At 41.1% G+C, this 14,024-nt stretch overlaps 1 protein-coding gene across 2 annotated transcripts; it reads left to right on the top strand.

Moving 5' to 3' along the window:
• The first annotated feature begins 3,500 nt into the window (after positions 1-3,500).
• dnajc9 (DnaJ (Hsp40) homolog, subfamily C, member 9) lies at positions 3,501-12,601 on the top strand. 2 transcript variants are annotated; one of them, XM_063003205.1, is made up of 7 exons: positions 3,525-3,585; positions 4,314-4,405; positions 5,400-5,581; positions 6,130-6,270; positions 9,290-9,544; positions 11,033-11,116; positions 11,193-12,601. In XM_063003205.1, exons 3-7 carry the CDS (start codon positions 5,408-5,410, stop codon positions 11,295-11,297), a joined length of 759 nt encoding a protein of 252 aa, XP_062859275.1. In that variant the 5' UTR covers positions 3,525-3,585; positions 4,314-4,405; positions 5,400-5,407; the 3' UTR covers positions 11,298-12,601. The 2 variants fall into 2 exon arrangements, with proteins under 2 accessions (XP_062859276.1, XP_062859275.1); XM_063003206.1 differs by lacking the exon at positions 4,314-4,405 and having other exon boundaries at positions 3,501-3,585.
• Positions 12,602-14,024: the final 1,423 nt, after the last annotated feature.

The raw sequence follows: 14,024 nt of genomic DNA, 5'->3' as shown, positions 1-14,024 counted from the left end.
ATCAAACTACAAATCATTTTAGTCTTGAATAGACATACTATAAAAACTAGTGTGTAGATAGACTATAAAGATAGATAGACTTTATAGATAGACAATAAATAACTACTTTATAGATAGAATATAAAGATAGATAGACTGTATAGATATACTATAAAAACTAGTGTATAGACTATAAAGATAGATAGAATTTATATATATATATATATATATATATATATATATATATATATATATAAATATATATATATACAGTGTATCACAAAAGTGAGTACACCCCTCACATTTCTGCAGATATTTAACTATATCTTTTCATGGGACAACACTGACAAAATGACACTTTGACACAATGAAAAGTAGTCTGTGTGCAGCTTATATAACAGTGTAAATTTATTCTTCCCTCAAAATAACTCAATATACAGCCATTAATGTCTAAACCACCGGCAACAAAAGTGAGTACACCCCTTAGTGAAAGTTCCTGAAGTGTCAATATTTTGTGTGGCCACCATTATTTCCCAGAACTGCCTTAACTCTCCTGGGCATGGAGTTTACCAGAGCTTCACAGGTTGCCACTGGAATGCTTTTCCACTCCTCCATGACGACATCACGGAGCTGGCGGATATTCGAGACTTTGCGCTCCTCCACCTTCTGCTTGAGGATGCCCCAAAGATGTTCTATTGGGTTTAGGTCTGGAGACATGCTTGGCCAGTCCATCACCTTTAACCTCAGCCTCTTCAATAAAGCAGTGGTCGTCTTAGAGGTGTGTTTGGGGTCATTATCATGCTGGAACACTGCCCTGCGACCCAGTTTCCGGAGGGAGGGGATCATGCTCTGCTTCAGTATTTCACAGTACATATTGGAGTTCATGTGTCCCTCAATGAAATGTAACTCCCCAACACCTCTGCACTCATGCAGCCCCAGACCATGGCATTCCCACCACCATGCTTGACTGTAGGCATGACACACTTATCTTTGTACTCCTCACCTGATTGCCGCTACACATGCTTGAGACCATCTGAACCAAACAAATTAATCTTGGTCTCATCAGACCATAGGACATGGTTCCAGTAATCCATGTCCTTTGTTGACATGTCTTCAGCAAACTGTTTGCGGGCTTTCTTGTGTAGAGACTTCAGAAGAGGCTTCCTTCTGGGGTGACAGCCATGCAGACCAATTTGATGTAGTGTGCGGCGTATGGTCTGAGCACTGACAGGCTGACCCCCCACCTTTTCAATCTCTGCAGCAATGCTGACAGCACTCCTGCGCCTATCTTTTAAAGACAGCAGTTGGATGTGACGCTGAGCACGTGCACTCAGCTTCTTTGGACGACCAACGCGAGGTCTGTTCTGAGTGGACCCTGCTCTTTTAAAACGCTGGATGATCTTGGCCACTGTGCTGCAGCTCAGTTTCAGGATGTTGGCAATCTTCTTGTAGCCTTGGCCATCTTCATGTAGCGCAACAATTCGTCTTTTAAGATCCTCAGAGAGTTCTTTGCCATGAGGTGCCATGTTGGAACTTTCAGTGACCAGTATGAGAGAGTGTGAGAGCTGTACTACTAAATTGAACACACCTGCTCCCTATGCACACCTGAGACCTAGTAACATTAACAAATCACATGACATTTTGGAGGGAAAATGACAAGCAGTGCTCAATTTGGACATTTAGGGGTGTAGTCTCTTAGGGGTGTACTCACTTTTGTTGCCGGTGGTTTAGACATTAATGGCTGTATATTGAGTTATTTTGAGGGAAGAATAAATTTACACTGTTATATAAGCTGCACACAGACTACTTTTCATTGTGTCAAAGTGTCATTTTGTCAGTGTTGTCCCATGAAAAGATATACTTAAATATCTGCAGAAATGTGAGGGGTGTACTCACTTTTGTGATACACTGTATATATACTATAAAGATAGATAGACTTTATAGATAGACAGTAAAGAACTACTATATAGATAGAATATAAAGATAGACTGTATAGATATACTATAAAAACTAGTGTATAGAAAGACTATAAAGATAGACTTTATAGACAGACAACAAAGAACTAGGGTATAGATAGACTATAAAGAAGTGTAGATGTATATATCATGTGCTCAGTGCTCTGTTGTGGTTCCGATGGTTGATAAATCAGTAATTTACCATCCTGTGCTGGATCTGCTCCTCTATCACAGACTGTAGTTGTTCTCCAGCTCTGATCTCCTCCTGCTGCTCCTCCTGCTGCTCCTCCTGCAGGTTTATAATAAACGTGGATTGCTCCTCTAACAGTTTATACATTTCACCCACCGCACACTGAATTAAAGCCTGTAGTACTGAGGACACATCACTCTGTACCCAAATACACTCATTCATTTTCACTCACTCTCTCTACTGATGATATACAATCTATACACAATATTATTCACTTTAATTACTATTAACACTGTTTTCAAGTTAATAAATGATCCCGTCCAAATATTTTTGGACACATTCGGAGTCCTTAGAGAAAGTACAAGATCATGTGACTATTGCATCCGGGTTATTCTTTTTCAAAATAAAAGTTTTTTTTTATCACTTTTCATCCCAAGGATTTCTGTATTCATTTTTATTTGTTCATTTTTATTTGTTTATTTTTATTTATCTTATTCATTTTTATGTGTTCATTTTTATTTATGTTATTCATTTTTATTTGTTCGTTTTTATTTATCTTATTCATTTTTATTCGAATGAATTATATTATATTATATTATATTGTACTATATTATATTATATTATATTGTATTATATTGTATTATATTATATTACATTACATTATATTATATTATATTATATTATATTAAGAACTGAACTAACTATGAAACATTGGTTTAAATGCATTTAACGTTTCTTTAACGTTCTGCTGTTAAAAACATACTACTAATAAATCTACAAATCTTTAATAACAAATCATGATACAACAATACCAAAGTCGTTCATTGTTATTAATATTTTATATATTTCTGTTTTATATAATTTTAATGTATATAAATTTTATTTCTTTTCGTTTTTTGTTTTAATTAATGGAATTAAATCCCTTTTTAAAACATATATTACATAAGATTACATCAAATCACAGCCAAAATATAAAGTACACAATGAAAATTAGATAATAATTAACTAAAATTGCTCGAGGTAATAAAAGCATTAGAAATAAAATATAAATAAAAATAACTAAGGCAGGAATTTATAAATAATACAATTCAATGATTTTTATAAACATTAAAAGAGAGCGAAGTTTTTAAGCTGTGTTATGGTACATTTTACCTTCATATTTTATTAAATTAAATACTTTATTTTCCTAAATATTATGTAGACTTTTATTGGGCGACGTTTATTGCGGACGCTAACCTGTTCAGAAGTGCACTAGATATTCTGCCCGCAGTATTCACATGAGCATTAAGAAAACTGTTAGGTCCCCTATGTAGGGATTGTGGTGTGATATGAAACACAGCCGTTGCGCGCGCGCTAAACTGTCTTCGCGGTTCTGAGGCGATTATTTCACTTTAGCTTCAGCAGCACAGAAACGTTCCGGCACTCCGTCCGATTAAATCTCTGTTTATATTCTTATAGAAGGTAAGTGTTCACATTAAATACTAACATTATTATTACAAGTTCATTATTTCAGAACGGTAACCAGGTGAAGTTAATGTAGCTGTGTAGAACAGAAGATTCAGACTTTCTGTTTCTCTGAATCATATTAGGATTCATATTGATAATGATTCGATTTACATGATTCACTCATCAACTGATTCACAACAAACAACAACAATATATAAACTGGAAACTGAACTTTAAATGCTCTTAAAGTGATTAATCTAAAATGTATAATTCACCATTACTGATATACTGACAACACTCATGTCACATATTTATGATTAGTTGTTTATTTATTTATTTATTAGGATTTTAACGTCATGTTTTACACACTTTGGTTACATTATTGACAGGGCAGGTAGTTACTTATTATACAAGATTCATCAGTTCAAGTTTAATGTTAAACACAGTCATGGACAGTTCTGTTTGCTATTCACCTCACTTGCACGTCTTTGTACTGTGGGAGAAAACCCACACAGACACGGAGAGAACATGCAAACTCCACACAGAAAGGACCGGGGACCAGTCCAGGGACTTGAACCAAGGACCTTCTTGCTGTGAGGCGACAGAGCTACCCACGTGCCTTTATGATTAGTTGTACATAATGATTGTGTTTACTTATTTTTATAATTCTGAGTAATTCTGATATTGAATTATTATTTTTTTAAATCTATTTTTTACCCACTTTTTTCTCCCCCCCAATCTAGTCGTGTCCAGTTACCCTGATTGCGTTCTCTATACTGATTCGACCCTTCACCGCTGACTGAGGACGCCTCTGAACTGACTTGCTCCCCCTCCGGTACGCAATCAGTACAGACTGCATTTTTCACCTGCACGAGTCGAGTTCATACACTAATGGACGCTGTGTACAGAGGGTCAGACCCCCATCAGCATTATTCCTCAGCCCTGTGCAGGCGGCATCAGTCAGCCAGCAGGGGCCGCGGTCGCACCAGTTATGAGGACCTATGATCCGACTCTCTTACCCTCTAACCCTGAACAACAGCCGATCGTTGTTCATGCTGCCGCCCAGCCCAGTCGGAGAGGCAGAGCTGAGATTCGATACGATGTATTCAGAACCCCAACTCTGGTGCACTAGCGTACTTTACCGCTGCGCCACCTGAGCGGCTTGTGATATTGAATTTTATATCGTTAGATTATGGACTGATGGTTCTTATCTCGAAACATTTAACAGTAATAATAACATCCCACATCTTCTTACCTTTTATAAAAATGAGCTGTCAGTGCCGTGTGTGTTGTGTCTGAACCTTTGCATTAGACTCTAATGCAAGAGATTCTGTAGGAGGAAAATTTCTCAGTTATTTGAGAGATAAAGCTGAGAACATGGAAGAATCTGGACTTGATCCTGGTGGTCATCAGACCAATCTTACAAACATTACCAGGAAAGAGCTTTTGCACCATAGGGTGCACTTGATCATGTAAAATAGCCTCATATTTAACAATCATCGAAGTGATGTTCCTGCAGTCCAGGCACCCACTACTTGGCCTTGGTGGAGTTTTGTTAATTGCTGTTTTAAGGCCACTTAATGTTGATTATAATCTAATACAGGGTTTTTCAAACTTTCTTTTAAGCGACCCACATTTTGTCCATGCTTTTGTACGCGACCCAGGCAACGCAAACAATGCATCTTACTCTTTCTATACAAGATGTAACATAAAGCCTCCACAAAGAGGGCATTCACATACATTTGTGACCCATTCTTTCGGCCCTTACAGATGTGGTGTTGATCATTTAGACTGCTCATGTAGTTAATGTAATGATGGTTTTGTTTCAGGACCAGCGATGGGATTGTTGGAGCAGTGCCAGGAGCTCTTCAAGACCTCCAACCTGTACGAGGTGCTCGGTGTGATGAAGGAAGCGTCGGATGCAGAACTTCGGCGTGGTTATTATAAAGTTTCCATGCAGGTTCATCCCGACAGAGCCCCTGATGATGAACACGCAACCAAAAAATTTCAGGTGCAAAATTATTATCTAGTCTATATATGGCCAAAAGTATGTAGACGCTGAACCAGAGACCAAATAAATGACTAACGTCAGCTAACATTAACAACAAAAATTAACATTTTCATCCAGGATGTACATGAGGCCTAGTTGGAGAATTGAATCATAGTGAGGACTTGTTTCCCACAATGCACAGGTGGATCCACATTCGGCCTACTCTCAGGCTAATCTGCACTTGATTTTCATCTGCATGCTCATCTTCCACCTTGACCAGAATCAACGTCTGTTAACCGTAAAAGAAATAAACCGTGAAGACTGTAGCCAGCAGGATGAATCCTAAATCACTTCATATAGACTGCAGAGTGCCCTACATAGAATGATGTTGTGCCCTTCGTACTGACCTAAAAGGCTTGGGTTTTGAATCTGGACGCTCTATTGCTGCACAAAAATACACCAAGATAGGGTTTTAGCCGATCGATTTATTGTGGTTTCTCTAAATCCTTTTCTTTTTTTCATGTGTGTATTTGATCTGCCCTAACGTTAGATATTTAATGTGTTTCCAGATATTAGGGAAGGTCTACGCTGTGCTGAGTGATAAAGAACAAAGAGCCGTGTATGATGAACAGGGTGTAGTGGATGAAGAGTCGGACTGTCTCACTCGGGACCGAAACTGGGAAGAACACTGGAGAAGATTATTCCCGAAGGTACAGAATTACCACTGTGTCTTCCAGAGGTGTAAAACATCTGGCTCAAACACTGTTTACGCCAGGTCAGATCGGATGATCTGATCTAGATCCTGCTAAAAAGCTCAGGACTGTAGTGAGATCTATTGTGATGTACGCTCATCACGACTAACTCGTTTCTGATGTGCATGAGACCAACGAATGTAAAAAATCACAGATATAAGATCAAAGTCTGACCTAATTTACTTATATTCAACGTCACATGACACTCAACCTCTTTTTTATGCATTTTCCCACTTATTTCTTCCAATTTAGCGTAGCCAATCCATTGCTAGGGACCCCAAGGGCATTCAAGGAGGGTGTATATTTGGCTGCCACACACTCCCTCCGCTGTGAGCGCAGTTCACCAATCCCTTCTTATTCACCCATACTTGGTGGGTTTTCACGTGAGGTCGGCTTCACGTACGGAGAGCCACGCCCCAATCTCTGCACTCCTCCACTTTCTGTACAGGCGCCCTAGGCAGTTCTTATACAGCATTGGTAACCCCACCCCTTAGTAGGGCTGGGTATCGCCACTAATTTCCTGGATCGATTCGATTCCGATTCACAAGGTCCCGATTCGATTCGATCTTCGATTCAATTTCGATTCAACACATTTAGGCGTATTTGAGTTACATTAACAGGTTTTGTTTAAATATGTACAGATGTACAGAGAACGAATGTGATAATTGTACAAAGAACACTGGTCTGGTCTCCCAAACTACGTTTTGTCACGAAAACACGTGAGAAGTGACGAGCGGTTTAATGAAACCATGTCCAAAAATACACTCCAACAAGTAGCGAGCGATCAAAGTTTGTGCGCTGATGAGCAGCGTAATATCAAAGAGAAAAAAATAAAGGAATCTGAGTGGATTTGGCAACACGACCAACAGGGATTGTTCTGAAGTTGGAGGTTAATAAATATTTTGTTTTGTAGAGAACGATAACTATGCTCCTGCTCCACTTGTTTACAACCTCTCCCATGTGTTTCCCCTCGCTGATTCCCCTCGCTGATTCACATTGATTAAGAGCCGAGTTGCTCCCCAGCCGGCAAATCTAGTGCCGACCAGTCGCCGAAAATCAGGGCAGAAATCATGTAGTGTGAACCAGATATTCATTACTGGAGCTTCTGCCATGCTGAACTGATGTGCAGGTCAGATCTCGTTGCACGAAAAAACAGCGGCTGGTCACGCGAGATTAAAGAAGGTAACAGATTTCCGTGTACACCGTAAAAAGGGGCTCATTTAAAAGATCGATCTCGCGTTTATATGAATCGATATCGGATCATTCAAATAAAGATCGATTCGAATCGAAAAATCGATTTTATAAACCCACCCCTACCCCTTAGTCCGTTTTTCCTCGCACAGCAGACTGGAGGCGAAATATGCCTGCTAGAGGGCGCCCAGCCGACCGGTAGCGGAGCCGAGATTTGAACCCGGAAGCTCAGGATCTCGGTGCTGGTGTGCTAGCGGATTATCCCGCTGCACCAAATTGGGGGCCCATGACACTCAACCTTGACCAATCGGTGGGCATTTCAGTTCTGGAGACACAGAGGTGAACCCCCAGCCGACCCTCTATCCCTCAGACAGGGCTAATTGGCAGCGGTACTGCTGAGACTCAAACCCGGGTCCCTGCAGTTGTGGACACTGATGTCACTTAGTAAAGCGTTACTCTAATCTGACCACATTTTTCAGTAACGAGTAATCTAACGCGTTACTATTTCCAATCCAGTAATCAGATTAAAGTTACTTATCCAAGTTACTGTGCGTTACTATTTTTGTCATTTTCCTTAGTAAAAAGATATATTTTTGCTTTCTTTTTGCGTCTCCGGAATCGCATACTTAAGGCCTCAGCATACTTCCAGCGAGACTAAATTCGCGAGCGTTGCACGAAGCCGAACGCGCCTTCGCAAGCTTACAAGCTGGCATACTTCTAGCGGTTTTGTTTTGCCTGTCGTGTCCACAGCTGCAGGTGACGCGGTGACATTTATAATGTAGTGACAACCGAAAAACGAAAGTGTGCTGTGTTCGCATACACAAAAAATGCTGCCCAAGCAGTAAATTATTCGGATATTTTTCGTGTACTGCTTAATAAATGCTTAATGCTTAAAAATGAATAATAACTGCATACTTTTCAGTATGAAAGTAGTGATTTCGGACGTAATATCACCATAGTCACCATAGTTACAGACTCATCACAAAACCCACTCGCCAAAATTTAGGATATTTATCGTCTTTTTGTTATTTATTTGTCTTTAAAAAATGTTATTTTATTTATCTTACTTACACTTGTGAACAGAGGACTCTGTTTTCCGCGTCTTTCTTGTTTCTTATTCCGCTTCAATCGCCTACACAGCTCCAGTTGCATTACGGCAGCTGCTGAATGTAACTAATAAAGTAACTTGTAATCTAACTTAGTTACTTTTAAAATCAAGTAATCAATAAAGTAACTAAGTTACTTTTTAAAGGAGTAATCAGTAATCAGATTACTTTTTCAAGGTAACTATGCCATCACTGGTTGTGGATGTGTGTGTAATTACTGCTTGTGTAAACCTCTATATTAAAGATTCTCATTCTTCTGTGTGCTCGCTGTCAGGCCAAGGCGCATCCGATGTAAATTCTGGGTTATATTCCAGTGTGATGATGAAACTAAAGATTTATTGGGGCAGGTATTTTGAGGCAGGTTCACCACTTCAGATTTCAGGCTTTTCCTAAAAGATCATCTTCAGAGAGGAAACCCTAAAAAATGTCACTGAATTTATTGTGAAGATTTACATTTATGGCATTTATCAGAAGCGAATTACAATTATGACTGAAAACAGTTCAAGCAATTGAGGGTTTAAGAGCCTTGCTCAGGGACCCAACAGTGGCCACTTGGCGGTGGCAGGGCTTGAACCAGCGACCCTCTGATTACTATTCCGATACCTTAACTACTGAGCTACAGCTGAAGAGGATGCCGTGCTTCAATCCGTCATGCTTTGTGTTCTGTGCTTCTGTTCCAGATCACTCTGCAGGACATCCTGGACTTTGAGAAGCAGTATAAGGACTCCAAGGAGGAGAAGCAGGACCTGACGAGGCTCTACCTGCAATTCGAGGGCAACATGGACCAAATCATGGAGTCTGCGCTGTGCTGTAGCCACGACGACGAGCCTCGCGTCAGGGACATCCTGCAGAAGGCCGTCGATGCCGAGGACGTTCCCGCTTACAAAAGCTTCACTCACGAGAGCACCAAGAAGAAAACAAACCGCAGGAGGAAGGTGAGTGCTTTATAGAGGCTGATGCACACACACATGTAAATATGTTTACAGGGGAACAGGTGTGTCACCTCGAGGTTTTTTGTAGTTGTACAATTACTGACTGTAGTCCATCTGTTTCTCTACATACTGCTTAACCTGCTTTTACCCTGTTCTTCAATGGTCAGGACCACCACAGAGCAGGTATTATTTAGGTGGTGGATCATTCTCAGCACTGCAGTGACACTGACATGGTGGTGGTGTGTTACTGTGTGTTGTGCTGGTATGAGTGGATCAGACACAGCAGCCCTGCTGTAGTTTCTAAACACCTCACTGTCACTGCTGGACTGAGAATAGTCCAACAACCAAAAATATATCCAGCCAACAGCGCCCCGTGGGCAGCGTCCTGTGACCACTGATGAAGGTCTAAAAGATGATCAACTCAAACAGCAGCAATAGATGAGCGATCGTCTCTGACTTTACATCTACAAAGTGGATGAACTAGGTAGGAGTGTCTAATAGAGTGGACAGTGAGTGGACACTATTTAAAAACTCCAGCAGTGTCTGATCCACTCATACCAGCACAACACACACTAACACACCACCACCATCCTACAGCAATTCAGTTAGCAATCGCTTAGTCAAAAAGTCTAAAGCAGCTAAAAACACGACTGGGTTCAAAACACGGACGGGTATATTCGTATTTGAGACAGAACATGGAGCCTTGCACCGTCGCTGGATGTTCTAGGTTTATTTTCAACTATAACAGTAGCTGTGCTCTGTATTGTAGCTTTTATTTGTTCTAGCATTCAATTTATGAGTGTAATTTAATGACTGCTGTGAAATGTGGCTCTTTCCTTTTTTGTTTGTTTATTAGGATTTTTGACATCATGTTTTACACTTTGGTTACATTCATGACGGGCCTTTCTGTGTGGAGTTTGCATGTTCTCCCCGAGATATAACCTTGTGAACTGATGAACCTTGTGTAGTGAGTAACTACCGTTCCTGTCATGAATGTAACCAAAGTGTAAAACATGACGTTAAAATCCTAATAAACAAACATTCATGACAGAAACGGTAGTTACTCATTACACAAGATTCGTCAGTTCACAAGTTTAATATCAAACACAGTCATGGACAATTTAGTGTCTCCAATTCACCTCACTTGCACGTCTTTGGACTGTGGGAGGAAACCGGAGCACCTGGAGTAAACCCACGCAGACATGGGGAGAACATGCAAACTCCACACAGAAAGGACCCTGACCGCCCCACCTGGGGATCTAACCCAGGACCTTCTTGCTGCGAGTCGACAGTGCTGCCACCGTGCCGCCCGTGACTTTTAATAAACGAGGTCCATGAAATTATGCACACTTTCCTGTTTAGTGGGTCCCTAGTTATAACAGATGAGTTTGAGTTACCAAAACGACCTTGTTATTGGCGCAGAGTCATTTAACACAGCTTCATGATTCTGACAAAGCATAAACCAGGCTTCATCTCACTGTTGTGTTGCAGGCGGAGAAGGAGAAGCAGGAGGCCGAGGAGCTGCAGAAGGAGATGGGACTGAGTTCCGAGGCCAGTCTGGTAGCCATGATCAGGGTAAGATCAGCACCAAAGTACAGCAGTGTGGGTGTGTTTAGTATCGGTTTCTTATGTTCCTGTTTTCTCTCTATAGCAAAGGCAGAAGGCCAAAGAAAAAGATTTCGACTCGTTCCTGTCGAACCTGGAGGCCAAGTACGCCAAGAAACCTTCAGCAAGCAAGAAATCAAAGAAGAAGTGAGAAGGACAGAAGTGTTGAATCTACCATGGACTGATTCATTACCTGATTAAAGGAAAATTCAAGCAGGGTGGTGATTTGTTTTGTTTAGTTTTTTATTATTATTTTTTTGGGGGTCCGCGATAGATTGGCATCCTGTGCGGGGCATGTTACTGTACTGCACCCAGTGGTTCTGGGGAAGCCTGACCCACCGTGGCCCTGACCAGGACAAAGCAGTTGTAAAATATGCAGAAATATTTTCTTTTTGTTGTTGATGTTTGAGTTAATTGTTAGTTTCATGTTTCTGTTTAAAGTTACACTCAAATCCTAAAGCAAAGCACCTACTTCTAATCTACCCTCCGCTGTACAGACTGATGCTCTTCAGGTCTGATCTGATCTAATAATAAGAAGTGAAGAAAATGTTCATACTGACTCCAAACTCACTGCTGTTTCAGACCCGACCCAGAAAATCCAGTCAGAATCATCCGAGCTCTGCGCCCAGGTGGCGCAGCGGGATATTCCGCTAGCACACCAGCACCAAGTTTCTGAACTCCTCTGTTCGAAACTCGGTGTTGCCACCAGCTGGGTCGGCTGGGCGCCATCTGGCGGGCAAAATTGGCGGTGCCTGCAGCAGATACTAATTGGCCACCGTATCTGCAGGGTGGGGGCCGGACTATGTGTGGGTGGGTGGGTCTTCATACGCTGTGTAAGGACCCTGATTGGCGGAAGAGACGCCTGTGCAGGGGCGAGATAAGGAGGGCTGTGCACGTGTCGGAAGAGGCGTGTACAGCGACGTGCTCTCCGGATGCAATTTGATATCTGTCAGCAGCGGAAGACAAAAATTGAGTGTGCTAAATCGGGAGGAAAATGGGGAGATAATGCATTAAGAGGGTGAAACTTATTAAGAGACCCCGATCAGAACCCGATTAACGTCCAGCAGAAGATGCTTTGTCTGAATAGGGCTGTTATATAAGTCTGTTGGACGTTCAGTTGGCCAATTAGGTAAAACAAGCAATTTTTTAATATAAGTGGTTACAAACATCATCGTTCAGAGTAAAAGCAGCTCAAATCTTCACCTAGATGGAATAATGAAGGTCTAACAAAGGGAGTAGTAAAACAGTATAAAAATGTGATCCATGCTCCACACAAATACTTCATAATAAAAGTCTAATAGCACTTCGTACTTAATAGTACCTCATTTCTGAGCTTAGATGGTGACCATATATTTTAGCACAGCTGATAATTTGGGGATCTCGGGTTCATTCCTCTGTTTTGTGGCTCCTGGAGGCAGAAGGAGCTTTTAAATCTAATAAACATGTTTCAGTAAATTCTGGTTTCTGTGTTCATGTTTTGTTTTGTTTTGTAGAAAAGGCCTGCCTTGCAAACAACAGCCCAGTTAATTCCAGAAGTGTTCAGTGGGGTCGGGTTCAGGGCTCCACAGTAGTGTCATCAAACCAAGCCATGTCTTTACGGGTCTGGCTTTGTACACAGATGCACAGGTATGCTGCAACAGGAAATGGCCTTACCTTCTTAATAATTAGGAGCAAAGTCCACTTACTTTAGGATATATCACTGTCGCCTCACAGCAAGAAGGTCCTGGGTTTGATCCCCAGGTGGGGCGGTCTGGGTCCCTTCTGTGTGCAGTTTGCAGGTTCTACGCGTGTCTGCGTGGGTTTCCTCCAGGTGCTCTGGTTTCCTCCCACAGTCCAAAGACATGCAAGTGAGGTGAATTAGAGATACTAAATTGTCCAAGACTGTGTTTGATATAATCTTGTAAACTGATGAATCTTGTGTAATGAGTAACTACCGTTCCTGTCATGAATGTAACCAAAGTGTGAAACATACGTTAAAATCCTAATAAACAAACAAACTTTAGGCTATATAGTGTATCCTACGACTTCCAGAATGTTAAAAATTACATGCTGCAGCCACTGATTGAGAAAAATGTGCTAAACAAACCTTTACTGTTATATTATTAGTAGTGAATGATTTTAGATGAACAGATCAACATGTGCAGCTCAGATTTATTCACTGGCATGTTTACAAAATTTAACATTAATCGAGTAAAAACACAGTTGTTTGTTCTTTGTCCAAATACTTACACTCAGTGTATTTATTAATAAGAAGTGTCTGAAAAATGCCTGACCTGTTATTGCACTGCCTACTACTGGATGTTTGGCGACAACTGGTGGTGGAGCCTTGTAATTACACAGCCTATATAACATTATGCTGAATTCTGCACCATCTCTACTTCAGATCTTATCTCACAGGTTCACTGTTTTGATTGGTTTAGATCTCGCTCACCTGTATTAAACTGACGTTAACCTGTTAGTGTGTTGATTAACCTGATGAACACTTGAATCTCCTCTGTTGTCTCAATGAACCTCTTGCACAATGTAGCACAGACCAGGCATAGCATTATGAGCACTGACAAGTGAAGTGAATAACACTGATTATCTCTTCATCACGGCACCTGTTAGTGGGGGAGCAAGTGAACATTTTATCCTCAGAGTTGATGTTAGAAGCAGGAAAAATGGGTGAGTGTGAGGATTTGAGTGAGTTTGACGAGGGCCAAATTTTGATGGCTAGACGACTGGGTCAGAGCATCTCCAAAACTGCAGCTCTTGTGGTGTGCTCCTGGTCTGCAGTGGTCAGTATCTATCAAAAGTGGTCCAAGGAAGAAACAGTGGCAAACCAGCGACAGCGTCATGGGCGGCCAAGGCGCATTGATGCACGTGGGGAGCGAAGGCT

This window comes from Trichomycterus rosablanca, chromosome 10 (genome assembly GCF_030014385.1).
Source record: "Trichomycterus rosablanca isolate fTriRos1 chromosome 10, fTriRos1.hap1, whole genome shotgun sequence".
NCBI lineage: Eukaryota > Metazoa > Chordata > Actinopteri > Siluriformes > Trichomycteridae > Trichomycterus > Trichomycterus rosablanca.
The sequence above is the reverse complement of the archived record's forward strand: the minus strand, read 5'-3'. Positions and strand labels throughout refer to the sequence as shown.